This window comes from Atractosteus spatula, chromosome 2 (genome assembly GCF_055471065.1).
Source record: "Atractosteus spatula isolate fAtrSpa1 chromosome 2, fAtrSpa1.hap1, whole genome shotgun sequence".
NCBI lineage: Eukaryota > Metazoa > Chordata > Actinopteri > Semionotiformes > Lepisosteidae > Atractosteus > Atractosteus spatula.
This window is the reverse complement of record NC_142707.1, coordinates 65,934,381-65,951,223: the sequence shown is the minus strand read 5'-3', so window position 1 is coordinate 65,951,223 and position 16,843 is coordinate 65,934,381. Positions and strand designations below refer to the sequence as shown.

The 16,843-nt window shown below is 45.8% G+C and overlaps 1 protein-coding gene across 4 annotated transcripts in view; it reads left to right on the top strand.

Annotated features, from left to right (window-relative positions):
- Positions 1-16,843, top strand: part of zdhhc14 (zDHHC palmitoyltransferase 14) — a 100,451-nt gene that overhangs the window by 45,977 nt on the left and 37,631 nt on the right. For 2 of the 4 annotated variants that reach the window (XM_088909303.1, XM_088909298.1), the window contains exon 2: positions 3,619-3,791. In XM_088909303.1, coding sequence (XP_088765429.1) covers positions 3,619-3,791 — 173 coding nt within the window. The remainder of the gene's footprint in view (positions 1-3,618; positions 3,792-16,843) is intronic. The other 2 variants (XM_088909302.1, XM_088909299.1) reach the window with 1 other exon arrangement.

Genomic DNA, 16,843 nt, shown 5'->3' with positions numbered 1-16,843 from the left:
GCTGTAGCCGAGGTGAGGGAGTCTGGGACTCGCTTCAGGAGGAGGAGGAGTTCAGTAGGAAAGGAGAGGCGGATGAGGAGGGAGCTCGTAAGTGCTGCTGGAGGCAAGAGAGGAGAAGCAAAAACCTGCAGTCATGTCAGAAGGGATTTTCAGAGCGCCAAGAGGAGGCTGATCTGTTTGAACAGCAGCTCAGAATTACCTGAAAATACTGACTGCATCCCAGTGGAGCTTGACAGCATAGCAGCACCGCGACCACAGCACCTGAGGGCGGAGTGGTGGCTCTGTGGCTAAGGATCTGCGCCTGTGGCTGGAAGGTTGCTGGTTCAAATCCCGCAGCCGGCAGAGGAATCCTACTCCATTGGGCCCCTGAACAAGGCCCTTAACCCCAACTGCTCCAGGGGTGCTGTATAAATGGCTGACCCTGTGGTCTGACCACAAGCTTCTCTCCCTGTCTGTGTGTCTCATGGAGAGCAAGCTGGGGTATGCGAAAAGATGAATTCCTAATGCAAGAAATTGTATAGGGCTAATAAAGTGATGTTATGTTATGAATGTGGAGGCCACCTGCCAGACCTGGGCTTGCACCAGGGGTCAGACTGGGCGCTAGTGCTACAACGCACCACTGTATCTGAGTGCACAGGAGCAAGTAAGGGTTTATTTCCTGCTGAAAAGAGAGGAAACACAACGTTTCAGCTGTGGAGTCTTCTTCGGGTGTGGAATAAACCTGTACTTGTTCCCTTGCAGCCTTCACATGGCGACGCAGCTCCCTACTTGAACTGCTATTCTCTCTGAGTGGTAGTGATGCGCGGGTCGGCTTTTTTTTGACCCGCGACCGCCCGCGGTTGTGAGAAACGAAAACGTACACACCCGACTCGATCTCAAATCTTTTTTTTTTTAACCCGAGCCCACCCACGGGTGTGAGTTAACCCGCGCATCGCTACTGAGTGGACAGAAACCACTGTTTGAGGACTGCAGAGCTTACTGCAGGAGCCCAAAGAGTAACAGAGCATCAGAATCCAGCCTCCTCAGTGTCAATCCTGCATCTCCGCCTTCATAGAACAGCACAGCCAGTTACAGCCGTGCTGAATCGCAGGCTACAGAAAATCGCCCGTTGGAGGTAAACATCACTCACGTAAGGGTGAAAGCTGGTCTGAGACTGTGTGGACTGTTGTAGGATTTCTTGGGCCCTTGTGTGCAATTTGCAAATGCCAGATTCTTGCAGCGGCTGCCAGGATGAAGTCATTCACGTCCGTCAGCATGGTTGAGCCTCTTCGGGGGCAAGCAAATTCATTTCAATAAAATGAAAAGTGTAAACGAAGCCTTGTTGTTTGGGGAATATCACACAAGGTTGTCAGGTTTGCTGTGAAAGGGTGCCTGTTCCACTGTTGCAGTCCAGTGGCGCTCTCTAATAAAAGTGAGCACTTGGCCGAAGAAGGGTTGCTCTCCTGCCCCCAGGAACTGTCAAGAGGGCCAGTCCTGCACCAGACGCGCCAGGCTCCAGGAAATAAATTCATGTTGCATTGCATTACATCATAAAGCACAGATCGATACAGTTATTGCTACTTAAGTGTGCCATTAGTGGCTGCTGTCATTTCTTTCTGTTCAAAGTAAGTAACTTTTGGCCTAAACCCTGAGACACCACGTTGGCATAATGGAATGTGCACTTTCTGCCTTTTTTTCCCCCTTTCTAATCAAATCTGTGCTTTTTTCAAACTGGTCTACAATAAGATTAAGATAAGATCACTTTATTAGCCCTATGCAATTTCTTGCATTAGGAACTTGTCTTTGTGCATACCCCAGCTTGCTCTCCATGAGACACACAGGCACACAGACGGAGAGAGAAGCTTGGGGTCAGAGCGCAGGGTCAGCCATTTATACGGCACCCCTGGAGCAGTTGGGGTTAAGGGCCTTGCTCAGGGGCCTAACGGTCTAGGATTCCTCTGCCGGCCGCGGGATTTGAACCAGCAACCTTCCAGCCAGAGCCTCCCACCGCCCCCACAATATCCATCCAGTCCTCTCAGTATATGTTATGTAATATTTTAGCATGCTTACTCACAGTGGTTCAATAGACCATTCCTCCAGCGGCAGTACATTGTGGAAAATCCAGTGTTAACTGAGACTTGATGTAAGAAGGAACGGCCACAGGTGTTTGCTGGCTCAGTAGCTGGTCTTCTTTTCCCAGAACTCTGCGCATTATTATTTTCTTAGCACCTGCATAGACTCCTGCTGAGCGTGTCGGTTTTCTGTGCCATTATTACTCTTCCTGTGAGAACATGCGTGTTCACAGTGAACCTGCGACCTTTTTCGTGAAGCTTTTTTTTAAAATTTTATACTAGTCAATGTACGTCGTCTTTAAAAAGATCCTGCAAGTTATTGAACCTGGAAAATCCAATCGCACCAGACCCTGTAGACTAGAAGGAGGATACATGTATCTCATACAGATTATTTTTGTCTACTGTTTTTAACTTACTGGGTAGGGTAAACCTGTTTTAACAGGTAAAATCTGGAATTTATACCAAAGGTAGTGACACTGCCAAGGCCACACTTTTGGAGTTCCAAATAAGGCTGTTTTAAGGCTGTAAAGTATTTCTAAAACATTTTTGTGCAATATTGTATTTGCATGTGGGACTAATAGAGAGTGTTTTGTATAAATTTTTGGTTCATGGCTGTTTGAAGTAGGAAGGGGTGAATTCAAAAAGGGGGAGACTGGATTTGAAATCGCTTACGGTGAGCTCTGAGATGTGTTCTTCATCCTGCAGGATGAAAGAGGGCTTGTCCTGCTCTTGAGGACGAGCCGGACGGAGAGCTGGATGCTCGTTTTCACTTTCCAGGAATACTCTTGCTCAGTAACTCGTGTTGCCCTTTACAGCTTAATTGAATTTGGCTTGGGAGGGTTTAGTGGATCAAAAGTAATGTGATTACACTAATCAGCACCTGCGAGATCGGAAAATAAACGGATTAAGGAAATTATCTCTAATCATGTCAGATAGCGGGAGAAGGGAGGCCGAGGCAGGCTGGGGGAAGCCGTGTCTATAAGGGCGAGCGTCTGAGGAAGAGGTTGTGTAATAATGCGAAGGTCAGGGATGAAAGCGGGCGGCTTGGTTTTATGGCAGTGAAAGCACCATTGCTCGTCACGATACAGTACACCTCATTTCAGGCACTCTCTGAAACACCACAGCTCCGCTTGTGTGCAGATGAATAACGTCATTGTGTGTAACATGGCAATTAGGCCTAATACTTCTCTGCATGAGAGTCAGCATCAGGATTTCTCACTGGGGTCTCATCCCAACTATAAATTACCTTGTTTTAATGTGTTAGTGATTCTCTTGAGAGCTTCACGGTGGGGTTCTCGTTAGTTTTTGTAAGTACACAGTGTGAAAAGTGAGTGAGTGGAGGCTTGATAGGATTGAATTTACGAATTAAACATCTAAGATACTGTAGTTTAGGACAGTCACTGCGAGGCAGCGAGGCTCTGTATGTGGTGTGCGTGGTCTGAATTTGCAAATTCGTGCACACTTGCCGTTCTTCTGCTGTTTTTCCGACGACCTAAACCTTACATTTCAGCTGTCGTGCAGATGGAAAGCTACAATGACTTCCCCCCCTTTCTTGTTGTTTTTCCAGTTGTCCGTTCCTGGCGACGAACATCACCCCAGCTGTCCCTGTGATCGGCGGGGTCCTGTTCTTTTTCGTGATGGGCACGCTGCTGAGAACCAGCTTCAGTGACCCCGGCGTGCTGCCCCGGGCCACCCCTGATGAAGCCGCAGACCTGGAAAGACAAATAGGTAACACTGAAGGTCTGTCTGTCCACATGTCAGCACGTTCACTTCTCCGAATCCTTGTCCGCGACTGCAAAATGTCAGTTTCTGTGCTGTGTGTTATTTCTGTGTCATCTGTCTGAAAAGGGAAAGTGTGGATCTCAGTACTGTGTGTACCCTACACAAGCTGTTACAGAAAGTGTGTGCTCATTTATGCAGCTGAACTGTCTTTTTCCTGACACACCCTGAGTGAAGTCACTCGAGGATTTAAACCCACAGCCTTCTAGTTATGAGTATCCCGCCCTGCCCACTACACCACATTGCTGTGCTGTTAACTGAAAATCTGTGAGGAGACATCGCAGTCCATCTGTGATAGCTGCAAATGAGGCCATTTCTTTAGGCATTATTAGGATAATAGAAATTCCGCCACCAAAAACCCTATCCACTTTCATACACGGATTGTATTTGACCTCTTGTAGAAGGTATCTTATGAAGGTTTCGAAGTCCCTTATAGGGCTGGGCGATATGGCCAAAAACATTATCACGATAAAAATTTTCATATCAGTCGATATCGATAATTATCACGATAAATGTCGAATCATTATTTCTTTCAAGTTTAAAGGCAGATTTTTTCTCCTGAGTGAAAGTTGAAGAAACCAGACAGTTAATTGGTAAATTAAACAACTTTTTATTTTAAGAACACAACAAACACTTGCGAAACAGCAGAAACATTAAACAAATCTGTTAGCTGCCCGGTCTGCAACACGCACGCGCACTCGCACAGTATTTTGTGCGCATGCGCAAAGCATAAACATATATATCGAACATTTATCGAACTTTTGTTAAAATTATATCGAGGAAAATTATAGCGCGATAATTATCGTTATCGAATTATCGCCCAGCTCTAGTCCCTTATATGCACTGTGTCCAGAGGGCACTGCAGGCACATTTTTCACACATTTTGGGACTTCAGGTCTAGAAACAGGTCTCTTCTTGTCTGTCCATTATTCTAAACAGGGATATTCCCTGTTCACATTCTGTGTTCCTGCTGGACCGTGACCCAGACGTGGCTGTCTGGTCTGACTGCAGATGAACAGTAGGTGGCACCACGCTAGGAGCTGCAGTATTCCTTCTCCTGACGGCCCTGGACTGTCCTGATCTTATTTATGTTGAACTTTTGACTGGCAGGATGCTGGCGCCAGTGAGGGTACGGTGGAGAGTTGGAGAGTTGCTGCATGGGGGTAGCACTGCAGCTGTTTGACCGTATGTTAGGGTTCCTTGGGTAGAAACTTGGAGGGGAGTGCGCCACCGAGGGTGATGGCGGATTGAGGATTGTGTGGATCGCAAAAAAAGGTGTTTTTTTGATCAGGTTTTATTGTTTCCCGTGCGTTGTCTCTTTGGTTGAACCCTAGTTCTCCCGTGTCTTGGTGTGCACTTGGGGGAAAAAAAACTGTTTTCTCTGTACGGACTTTTGTGTTGTATTTGTATTTTGAATGTTATTACATCTGCGAAAATAGAAACAAAAATGTTTTTTCTTGGGAGACGTTTGTGAACCCCCTAGGTTGGTACGTATACACAGGCCTAAAACATAATTAGATCTCCTTATATCTTTCTTTAGTCTTAACAATTAGGATAACATGATTGAGTGTAACACAAAGACTTAGGATATATTTGGATTATTTAATTAACAGAATGATCCAGCGGTAAATATGCTTGGTTGAAAACTCGAACTGAACCTTTAGATTCAGTAACTGATAGCACTTGAGTCTATAACTCTGCATTTCCTGTAACTTCATCGATCTCTTGCATTGGTTTTTATGTATTTTGACTCATTTTCCTTTGAGGACTTTTTCAAGTCTGCAACATTTGGGAATATCCCTGCATAAACAACTTGATTTAGGTCCTGCCATAACATGTTAATGGGGTTTAGGTCTGGAGTTTGACTTGATCAATATAAAATACAAAGATCCCTCCTTTTCAGCCATCCTGTTGTAAATCTGCTTTTATGTTTGGGATAATTGTCTCGTTTACATGACCCACTTTAAGCTCATCTCTAGCTGACAAATGGATTGCGTAACATTTTTTTCTGATACAAACGCCAAAGCAGCTTCAACCGTGATACCCCCACCACCACGTGTGACGTTAGGAGGGGGCTCTTCTATTGGAAGGCGGTGGTTGGTTTTTGCCACACAAAATGTCTGTCATTGTTGCTATAGCGTTCAACTTTTGACGCATTTTTCCAGAGAACGTTCTTCCAGCACTCTTGTGAATCATCCAGATGCTCTTCGGCAAAGTCTGAGATGGGCAGCAGTCTTCTTTTTAGGGAATCTAACCTTGCTTTCCACAAGCGTTATTGCACTCACACCCTTTTCCGTCTGTGCCTATTTAAAAACGCACTTGAGAGAGACCGCACCTCCAAAACGGATAGACGTTGAGGAAAGCTGATCCCAGCCCCATGTAATCTAGGACCGTTCTGAGTGGAAATACCTGTGGTCGGTCTGGCACCGTTTCCACCTCCAGTGCAAGAATGTGTGTGACACGTGTGTCATACAGAGAAGACCTGCGGGAAACTGATACCAGATGCCCTTTAATAAATCCGTCTGATCATGGTAAACTAATATGGTTTCTGCAAACCTCCAACCAGCAAGGTAGTACTAGAGTATACAGCTTTGCATCTACGCACAGCAGTGAGATTGGCCAAGAGCCTCCCCAGATTATGGGATCATGAATATAATGGTGGCAGTAACCTCTCTCCAAAAAGATCCTTCTTCAGGGTCCTTAAGTATCAGTGGCCAAAATGGCAGATGAAATTCAGTAGGGAAGCAGTGAGTGTTGGGAGCTCTCGGGTGCGGAACAAGCTCCTTCTTCTCAGACAGCTGCCTCTAGGAAGGAGACTAGGTAAATAAAGTGATTGCTGATCAGGGCGTTTCCCTTGATCGTACGGAATATCCAGACTGCATCATATACTGTAGATTAAAACGTGCACAATATGAAGTTTGACTATACGGAATCTGTCATTGAATCAACCTGTGCAAGTCAAACAGCAGGATTGTCTGCAAAACCTTCCTTACTGCAGAGTCTGAAAAGTAGTAAGTGTCTGGGTCAGCTGCCATGAAGATAAGAATTTTGTCTAGATCTAGGAATACGAAACTTGTCACAATGACTAAGCAATGGATTTCTTTTTTTTTTTTATTTGGTTAATTTCCAGTGCAGTGGCACCAGAAAAAGTGCAGCTCCAGAAAATCAGTAATGTTTCTCAGGTGCGATTTATGCGTGTCAGAAGCAAACACAGTAGAATGATCCTCCATGAAGCTTTAATGCCTGTGGTCTCCTAGAATGTGGGGTCCATTATCAAAGCCACTGTTAAAATCAAGAAGTTCCTCCAACATGTCTTGAAACAGCATCCAAGGCGTCTTATCTTGCAGTAGTCTAGTGTTAAAATGCCCGTGGGCGCACACAAAGGTTTCTTAGATTTTAGCGCTGTGATCGGATGGCGATACAGATTGCTTTTCCGCATTGTGTATCACAGGGTGTAACTAGGGAGGCAAAATTGTTCATTCTAGAGTATGATTTATGACTGGCTGAAAGAAAAAGGAAATTGTTTGGATAAGGCGTTCAACGGGCGCCATAGATCTATCAGTCTATGGTGCCTTGCCGTGTCTGGCCCGCTGATGAATTTTGCTATAATTGTAGACCCACAAAACAGGCAAATCGGTTTCTTCAAAATAAAGAAAAGCTCTGAACTTTCCTGTTGTACTGTCCACCACAGCAGCGGTGAAAAGAAAAGATGTACTTACCTACCCTCGATGGCAAAGGCACAATCACAGTCAGGGCCAAGAATATAGTGCCCTCTTGTGGTCTGGAGGTGAGATTGTCTCCCCAGCCATTTAACTACACCACCATCTGTAATCATACACCCTTAGTTTGCTATATTTGTGCGACATCTAAACTACAGGAAATACCTTTGTGCGCTGTTGCGTAGGAAGAAGGGCTGCTCTGTGCCAGGGCAGCTTGCCTTGAAGAGGCCCGCGGGTGGTAACAAGGCAGGAGGAGCTCCTGAAATCAAAGTCCAACTCCCAGCCCAGGCCTGTCAGCGAGGTCTGTGGAGGTGGATGGCCTCTTACTCCTGCACTGTGTCTTTCATAGCCTCCTACTGAGTTTGGGATGGACTGGATTGTGCCTGCTTTCTGATGTGACTTTTAAGAGGTTTTGAGGGGATTAGTACCTGGCTGCAGTGATGAAGCTGCTCAACAGAGGCCCTGTGCACTTGTGGGATTATTTACACATCAGGTCTGAGAACAGGGCGTCTCAGCAGGGGACCAGTGGCTCTCCCAGATCAGACGTACACTTTCCAAGTATTGCAAATTCCCGGGCCTGAACATGCGTCTCTTTCCATTTCATTTGTTGAAGGCGGTTCATTACGGCATCCGTAGCGGAATAATGTCAAGGTCAGCCAGTTCCTGTGGGGTTGTATACACAGGACATAAAATAATTTCCTCTAAGATATGTTTTTAGATATGCCAGTCTCCCTAGTCAATCATACGATGACCTAGGCAGCACGCTTCCTGATGAGTTCTTAGATCTGTTGGTCTCAACGCTTGATTCATACCCTTTGAGCTACATTGATATTCTAGTCTGTCTCCCAACCTGTCTGTCCTGTTGTTTGGATGGTATCACTGGCTTTCAAACCTCCAGAGGGCCATCTGCACAACCACTGCCCAGAGGGAGGTGTTGGGTGATGCGGCACGTGACCTATCTGTGCGTCGTGCCAGTATAATTGCACATCACACCAGTGCAGGTCATATTTTCGCTGGTGCAATTGCAGATCCTACCAGGAAGAGTTGTTACCGATTGTGAAGAATTCACAGCTCCTCCCTAAGGCAGTGCAAGACCTTAATTAGGTTTAGGATGTTTACTTACTCCTCCAGCTGTGCTTTATGCTTGAACACTTACCTTTTCTGCCTTCAAAGTTTGAAATGTTAAGATTACTCATACCCTGGTATGTGAAAACCTTTTCTTTTCTTCCAGCGCTGTGGTATTTTTGCCCTCGTCTCCAGTGAGTCAGAGTAACTCCATTATTCTAGGTCTTATGATAAAAAAAACGTGAGCAATGTGAATACCAATGGTAGTATTTAACGCAGCCTGTAGGATGTGCAGCTGTTCTGTAATACAGTAGGTACGGAATGAATCGTCACCTGTGATTAAAAACGGCACACTTGTTAACTGTGCTGTTGCAAAGCATTCCAGTTTTATTTGCCGCAACACATCACTTACTGTTCACAGTTCTGTATTGATCAGCTGCTGGGAAACTTCTCTCTGCCCTTCCTGCGGGGCTCCTACCAACATGACCGCAGTCCAGCAGTGCAGTGCACAGCCTCAGGCGGCTCTCTCGGGGAATAAGAAGGGGAGTCGGAATAATAGTCGTAAATATGGGCAAGATTCAGTAACTGGCGAGTGATAAGTACCACTGATGCCACTGAAGAAATGTCCGATTAACATGCTTGATGTTGAATAGGGTACTCACCTTGAGGGTGAATGCGTAACGATCTGGCACCAACATCACACAGTGCACTTTGGTTGGACTGCTTTTTCATCTGCTGAATTACTGTGGATAGTGCTAGTGATCTTGTTGAAATTCTCACATGTTATCTGTTCCAGACCAGAACAGGGCTGCGATATCAGTTCTGTCACAGGTTCTATAATATTTGTCTTGCTAGCTGTAATAATAATAATAATAATAATAATTATTATTATTATTTTCTGGACACTCCACTCAAAGTGCTGTACAGGTAATGGGGATCCCCTCCACCACCACCAGTGTGCAGCCCCACCTGGATGATGCGACAGCAGCCATAGTGCGCCAGTACACTCACCACACACCAGCTCTCAGTGGGGAGGAGAGCAGAGTGATGAGGCCAGTTCAGAGATGGGGATTATTAGGAGGCCATGACTGGTGAAGGTCAGGGGGAAATTTGGCCAGGACACAGGGGTAAAACCCTTCTCTTTTCGAGAAACGCCCTGGGATTTTTAATGACCACAGAGAGTCAGGACCTCGGTTTTACGTCCAGCAGCAGCCTTACTTTTTCCCAGGAGGTCTCCCATCCAGGTACTGACCAGGCTCCCACCTGCTGAGCTCCAGTGGGCTGCCAGCTGTGAGTTGCAGGGTGATATGGCTGCTGTAGAGTGGTCATGGCGATTTCTTCTCCTCCCCTCGGCTCTCGACCCCCGAACGTGTTCCTACAGGCTCATAGGATCTTCTGCATTTTTCATTCTCTGCAAATTCCAGGACATTTTTTATTCAAAACCTCCCTAAAACCAGTGATTTGGGTTTATTATGGACATTTAAGGCTGCCATGTGTACTTTTCATCTCCTTCATTTCTTATGGTTTACATGAGCTGCTGCTGGATTACACATCCTGCTTGAAAGAACATTTGTTTGCTTTTACAGTGATCTAGACAGCCTGTGAGAGGCGTTCGGCAGCTCAGAGCTCCCTTGGTGTAGTCTTTGTTCTTTGCAGAGGCACTACTTTGAAATGCTAATTGTCTTTCCTGTAAGAGGCTTAAGCCCCTGCTCTGTAGACACCGTGAAGAAGACAAAGGGCAATCATCCTGTAACTGCAGAAGAAAAAACCCAATACGACTGGTGAAATCTAAAGAATTCAGAGAGATTTTATCTTGTGCTCTGCTTCTGTTCATGAGGAAATGTATGACATTTCCTTAATTTAATTGAAGATGGCATTGATTTTCATACCTCCCCTTGTACGTATAAGTGGGTGGTCCTGTAATGGACTGGGCTTTTGCAAAGTAGCACTTTTTTTTCAGTTTGCTGTTTTGTTTACTAAAGAGCTATTTCTGGAGTCACTGATCCAGCAATAGCTCCCAACCATTCGACTAGTGACTATTACGGCTGCATGTCTCACCTTGGTGTCTGTACATAACAGGCATGGGATATTATAGTATCTACGCAGGAGCTTGTTTCTGGCTGTGGCTGAAGACTTGGATAAGCATGCAAGGATGTATCTGTCTTTTTTCATTAGATGCTTATTATTTTATCCTAGTTCTAGTAGGTTTCATGTTTTTCTTCATGTGTTGTACTAGGTGGAATTGGATGCTATAGATTAGCAATTCGAGTCGCGGCATTGCGATTGTGTCTATATATATTTTATTAGTCCTGCCAAGCAAATGAGACATTAGCTGCATCAACCTTTAGTGCCTGTTCTGGGTGGGAAGATGTACCAAGCAGACCTCTTGGAATTTTTATTGTAACAGTAAGCATAATAACGTCTGTGAGAGGAAGAGAAAGAAGATGATCAGTTCTGGTAAATCAGTGAAGAGGCAACTTGAGGTACCGGTGCATTGCGATTTAAAGACTTTCTGATAGAGGGTTGAAAGATATATAAGTTATAAGTTGTGTTGTCCCCCCCCCTCCCAAGACATAGGCACATGTTGAGGATTGTTGAGGCAGAGCGGCGGCTCTGTGGCTCAGGATCTGCGCCTGTGGCTGGAAGGTTGCCGGTTCAAATCCTGCGGCCGGCAGAGGAATCCTACTCCATTGGGCCCCTGAGCAAGGCCCTTAACCCCAACTGCTCCAGGGGCGCTGTATAAATGGCTGACCCTGCGCTCTGACCCCCAGCTTCTCTCCCTGTCTGTGTGTCTCATGGAGAGCAAGCTGGGGTCTGTGAAAAGACAAATTCCTAATGCAAGAAATTGTATATGGCTGATAAAAGGATCTTATCTTGTCTCAGACTTTTTTTTCCAGTTCCTGTCCTTAGCCTTTGTTACTTGGTATAGTTAATGAATCCTTGAGTTCAGCATTATTTCACTGTTCTTCTGACCTGATCTCTCAGAAGCCTTTTTTTAGGCTGTCAGATTCAAAGAAACACTCCTGTCGTTTAAGGTGGTAAATGTGCACTGCGGAGAAAATTTGCCTAAGTTGCCTAAAAGGGTTTAGGACACAGAAGCGTAAATTGTTTTGCATGGCTGCCCTCCCTTTCCTGCAGTATAGCTTCACCATACCTGACAGCGTTAGGAGCAGCGGGTGCACACCCTGTTGTCAAACACTGAACGCATCCACCACAGCAACCAGAGGAGTGTTCCAAAGGTGAAGGGTGTTGCCTGTGATAAAAACATGAAAGCGGTCTTTGTTCTGAAGCTGTGGTTTCGCCGCGTGTCACCGCGGAGTTTCACGGTAGCACCAGGTCGCCAGGCAGCTGTGCACAGTCAGCCAGTCCGGGAGAGGATGACTACATCTGGGCAGGAGGTTTCAGTGAGGTTCCTGTTTCAGTGTAAACATTGTGGCACTGAGCGATGCAGAAAGTGTTTCCTACCTCGCCGTCCAAACTCCACAAAGAAAAGGAAGGAAGGAATTCTCTGTTGTTACATGTTGTTTCACTTTGGTTTTAAGAATTCATTTCCTGTCTCTCATTTATGTCTCTTGAGCTCAGTTCTAAAATGTATCATTGCTCAATTTGGCAGACTTGTGTGTGTGTATAGCAAGAGTTATGAGGGATCTATTTACGTTTATATTTGCTGTTTTCTTGTAGACTTCTTAATGCACATCGGTTCAGATAAATCCTCTTTAATTTCCATGTTACGTGGAAAAATATCCTATGTTTAAATGTAACTTTTTAGGAGTGTTTCATTCCTCCTTGTACAGATCACAAGTTCATCCCAGCCACAGTGGGGAACTGGACATCTGCATTACTATCTTACAGGCTGAACCTGTCAGGTCTTGGAAGCGAAGCAGGCTTGGGCCTGGCCAGTACTGGGAGCGGAAATGTATTTTCTCTTTTGCTAAACCAGGATTTGCCTGTAATAGCATAAATGAGATGACTGATGGATTACCCAATACGGCATTGATAAGCCTGTTTTACATCATGTGAGAAGACATAAGAATGAACTTTGCTTTCCATTTCTAAATGCACATCTGGCCGTAGCTATCCGTTAAACCTTGTGTAGGATTGGAACGCACAGATTTCTGCAGCCGTGGAAAACCCGGATGCTCCAGCAAGAGGGTGTCCTTCCCACGGGACTAGAATTTCCAAACCAGTGCCCCAGTACGGTGACTGGGAACAGGGGGTGCCAGCCTTCAAATGAGACATTAAGCCATGGCCCTGACCTGGCGGTCATCACAGGTCCTGTGGAGTCTCCTGGCTATGTTCCAGTCTTGGCTTATCCAACCCAACCTGTTTAAAATGTCCCCCCTTAACTCAGTTGGTAAGGAAGTCACTTGTTTCCCTTCCCTGACCTGCTGGTAGGCTGTGGGGCTGCTGGCGCTGATGCTGCCCCTTCAGAGGTGGGTGAAGCGGAGCCCCTTCTGTGCCTAATGCTGTGTACAAGTAAGGAATCGCGATTATGTAGCATGCATACAACCATGCAGTCTCCAGAGCCGTGAATCTGCCGGGCTCTCTGGGGCTCTCCGTCTCCTGGTAAGTGGGGCAGCTGTGGGCTCGTGGCTGTCAGCTTGTGTTAGTGGTGACAGGGATGGCAGTGTGACAGGGCGCCTGGCCCTGGTGTTCAGCGAGCGGGCCCGAGGCGCCCTGTAGTCGCAAGGAGAGGGACGGGATGGCAGCGCCGGAGTGAGGCCGCCCCGCAGACACGCTGCAGTTCCGGGAGAAGAGACTTGTCAGCGGCGCAGATGTGCTCGGTCGTGACCTGGTGTCTCTGGACGGGGGCCATTCTGTTTTGCAAGCCGCGGTATCAAAGGCTCTCGCTTTCCACAGAGGCCGAGTGCAGATGGCAATAATCCGACACTGATTCCCAGAGTTTGCACGAAGGCGCCGGTTGCAACAGCGCTTTCGAAACGGTTGCAACACGAGGTCTGAGGGCGTCAGATCTTCCTTGTCTTCCTTGTGACGGTGTTGCCATGGTTGGGTTCCTGGTTTGGCAGGGTAAGACCGCCACTGAGTCCGAAGAGTTGTCAGGGCTAAATCAGGTCACAGGCCATTCTAATATGATGGAAACGTTTCATAAGAATATGCATTTTCTGTTTTGCAAAACCAAGATTTGCTTGTAACAGCATAAGTGAGATGGCTGATGGATTACCCAATACTGAATTGATTACTCTGTTTTGCATCATGTGAGAAGACAATAAAATGAACTTTGCTTTCCATTTCTAAATGCACATTTGGTGGTAGTTGTCCATTAAATCTTGTGCAGAATTGGAACGCACAGATTTCTGCAGCCAAACCTTAAATAGAGGCAGATATATGAATGCTTTTTTTAGTTTTATGTGTGCATAGGCAATTGTAGCACGAGGGGACAAAATGCCAAGCTTGCAGTAATAGGTTTTATAAAGGTGAGCTCAGTAAAAAAATAGAGATTTGCTGATGGTAATGATTCTTTTTTTTTTTGCACAACTCTGGTTCGATTTTTGTAGCACATCACTAATCAAATGTACATGCTTTTTTTTTGACAGTCTGCTGATTTTAGTATGTACATGTCTTAAAATTTAGGAGAATAAAGGTAAGAAATGTAATTTAAGAATTAAAAATCTTTTGATGTATTTTTAACATTAATATGTTTAATTTTTTTGAATGTTTAGAATTTTTTATTTGCGTGGTCCTGCGCCTTACGCGGGGCCTAAGACAGCATTCTGGTTTTATTTCTAAATATCAGACACGATGTGATATAAAACAAGAAAGCAGACTGGATCCTCTGTTTGTGTCAGAACAGTCATTTAATGACACAGAAACCCTTTCATCCGTGATGCTGTAATAAAGGCTCGGGAGGCTGACTTTGAAATTCTCAGAACGTGGGTCTAGTGAGGTTGGGAACTCTCCACCCCACAGAAAGTGTTCGGTAGGATGAGTCGCTCAATTTTGAGCGCTCAGACCCTGAGCGGCAAAGGACAAATTCATCCGCGAGACTGAAATTTGAAGAGCCAGCCTCTGCGGACAGCTGGCAGAGCCTGTGGATGATAATTAGTCCTTGTTCTGTGCGGGGCCGTGATCCCTGGGAGAAATGCAGTGAACAGCCCGCTTCCCAGTGCTGTCGCTGGATAAGAGGCCCTGGGGTGTCCTGCCTACTTACACAGATACTAGACTTTGCGGAGGCCCTTGCAGGTGGGGGCTCATGGCTCCCTCTGCCTTCTCCCTTCTGCAGAGTAAAATCTCGGTGAGCAGCCCCTCCCTGAGGCCCAGAGATAACGCAGAGGGGGGGACGAAGAGGGGGCACCCGTGGCACGGCTCCTGGTACCCAAGCACATGCTGCAGGTCGCACCAGCCCTGCCACCACCCTACTTAAAGGGCCAGATATCATCACATTTCACAATGACTATTTCCATTGTACCGGAGGTGCTTTTTTTCCCCTGGGGTTTTTTTTTCCTAAGGAAACTGTATTGCCTTTTTGTGATATCAGATCTCCCCCCCCCCCCCGTCTTTTCTTTTCCCTTTGAATCCTGCGAATCTTAACAAAGGGCTGTAAAAAAAAAACGGAAGCTACCGTAATCTTGCTCATTCCCGGGGGTCAGAGAGCCCCAGTCTGAGAGTTGAGAAACTTGAAAGGGGGAATTAAAATCCGTTGGTTTTCCCCAGCCGTTTTGCACGGAACGCAGACAGGTGGCGGCGGAGTCACGAATCGAGGGCGACTCCCTGTTAGGGATCCGCAGAAGATGCAAATGGTTTCTGATGTGCTTGTAGGTAATCTAGCATTTCCAAGGAGATTTGCTTCTAACAACACCTACGCTGAGCTTCTGCCACACAGTTTCCTTATCTGTTATGTAATCCAGTACACGCACTTCAACAGAAGTCTGATTTTGTTAGTGGCTGTAAATTCTTGTCTCGGTAAAAAGAGTACAGAAAATGATCCGGTTCTGGCAAAGCAACTCTAATGTGTCGTCTTTTGTGAGTATGCTGTAAATTTGCCAAAGCGTAATTCAAGAGCAGTGATTATCATTTTTTTTTTTTAATGTCAAATAGCTTTGTTTTGTACATCTCTTATTTATGGCTTTTTTGGCCGAGGATGAATTGTGAGGAATAAATATTATGCTGGGAGGAGGTATTTTATAGGTTCATCTTTCAGTTTAAGAACTATAACGTGAGCTTTTACAGGCTGTCAAGAAAGTGAAATGATACGTAACCTAATTATGTCTCTAGGCACCCAGCCACTGGGTGTCTTGCGATGGGGGTATTTATCTTGTGAGTGGAGCCGTGAGTCTTTAAAAAGCAACGGATGGAGAACCTGCTGAAAGCGTTGCCTCCCGAGTGAGTTTTTTTTTCCCAAGTCTGTTTTCGAACGCTTGCACGGGTCTGTTCAGAGCGCTCCTGCCCCTTGAATGTCTTGTAGTTCACGCTGCAGGTTCCTGAGCACGAGGCAGAGCAGGCCCTACCTGGGGCTGGTTCCAGACACCCTTGCTCTGCCTTTACCCGTTTATTTCGAAGGTGTTCCTTGTCGTGAGCGATAGGTTATGAGTCGGACATGACGAATCCCCCTGTGTTTTTGTCCCGATTGACAATATAACGTTGTACGTAAATCCTGCCCACTAGACACCACAGAACCGAGAAACCACGACTGCCATCCTTCATAGAGAAACCCCTTCCACAAAAGCTCCTCGACCTTTCCTGGGGATGTACAGTGCAGTTTGTGGAGTCCGCTAGGATGTTGAGAGGTGAGAACTTTTTTTTCCCCCATTGCAAAACATCTGTTTAAGAACCAATAAATCGTGGATGCTTCTGTTTAGCCTCCAGTTAAAATACTGCAAATCTTCCCTTATGAGGACCATAATCTAAATGACTGAAATTCATAGTTGAGGTTCAGAGTTACAGAATTACAAGAAGAAGCTGTACCAACTGATGCTCTACATTTATGAAACACTGACCAGCATGCTGCTGCTGATATGGTGCGAGACTGTACTGCAGTCCATACGTTTATCTGTATCTGGTGCTGCTTCTTTGCAAGTTTCAAAGACCACATGATGTACAGAGTGACCTCAAATACTGTTGCATTCTTTCCACAGAGTGGTTTATTTTCAAAGGATTCCTAGTTTTACATGGTCTGCCTGCACAGAAGGCACACTGTGAAGCTGTTAACCAACGTCCGATTGCTTAGACTTAAGAGTTTTTGACTGGATTTATTTTTAATTTGATGTATGG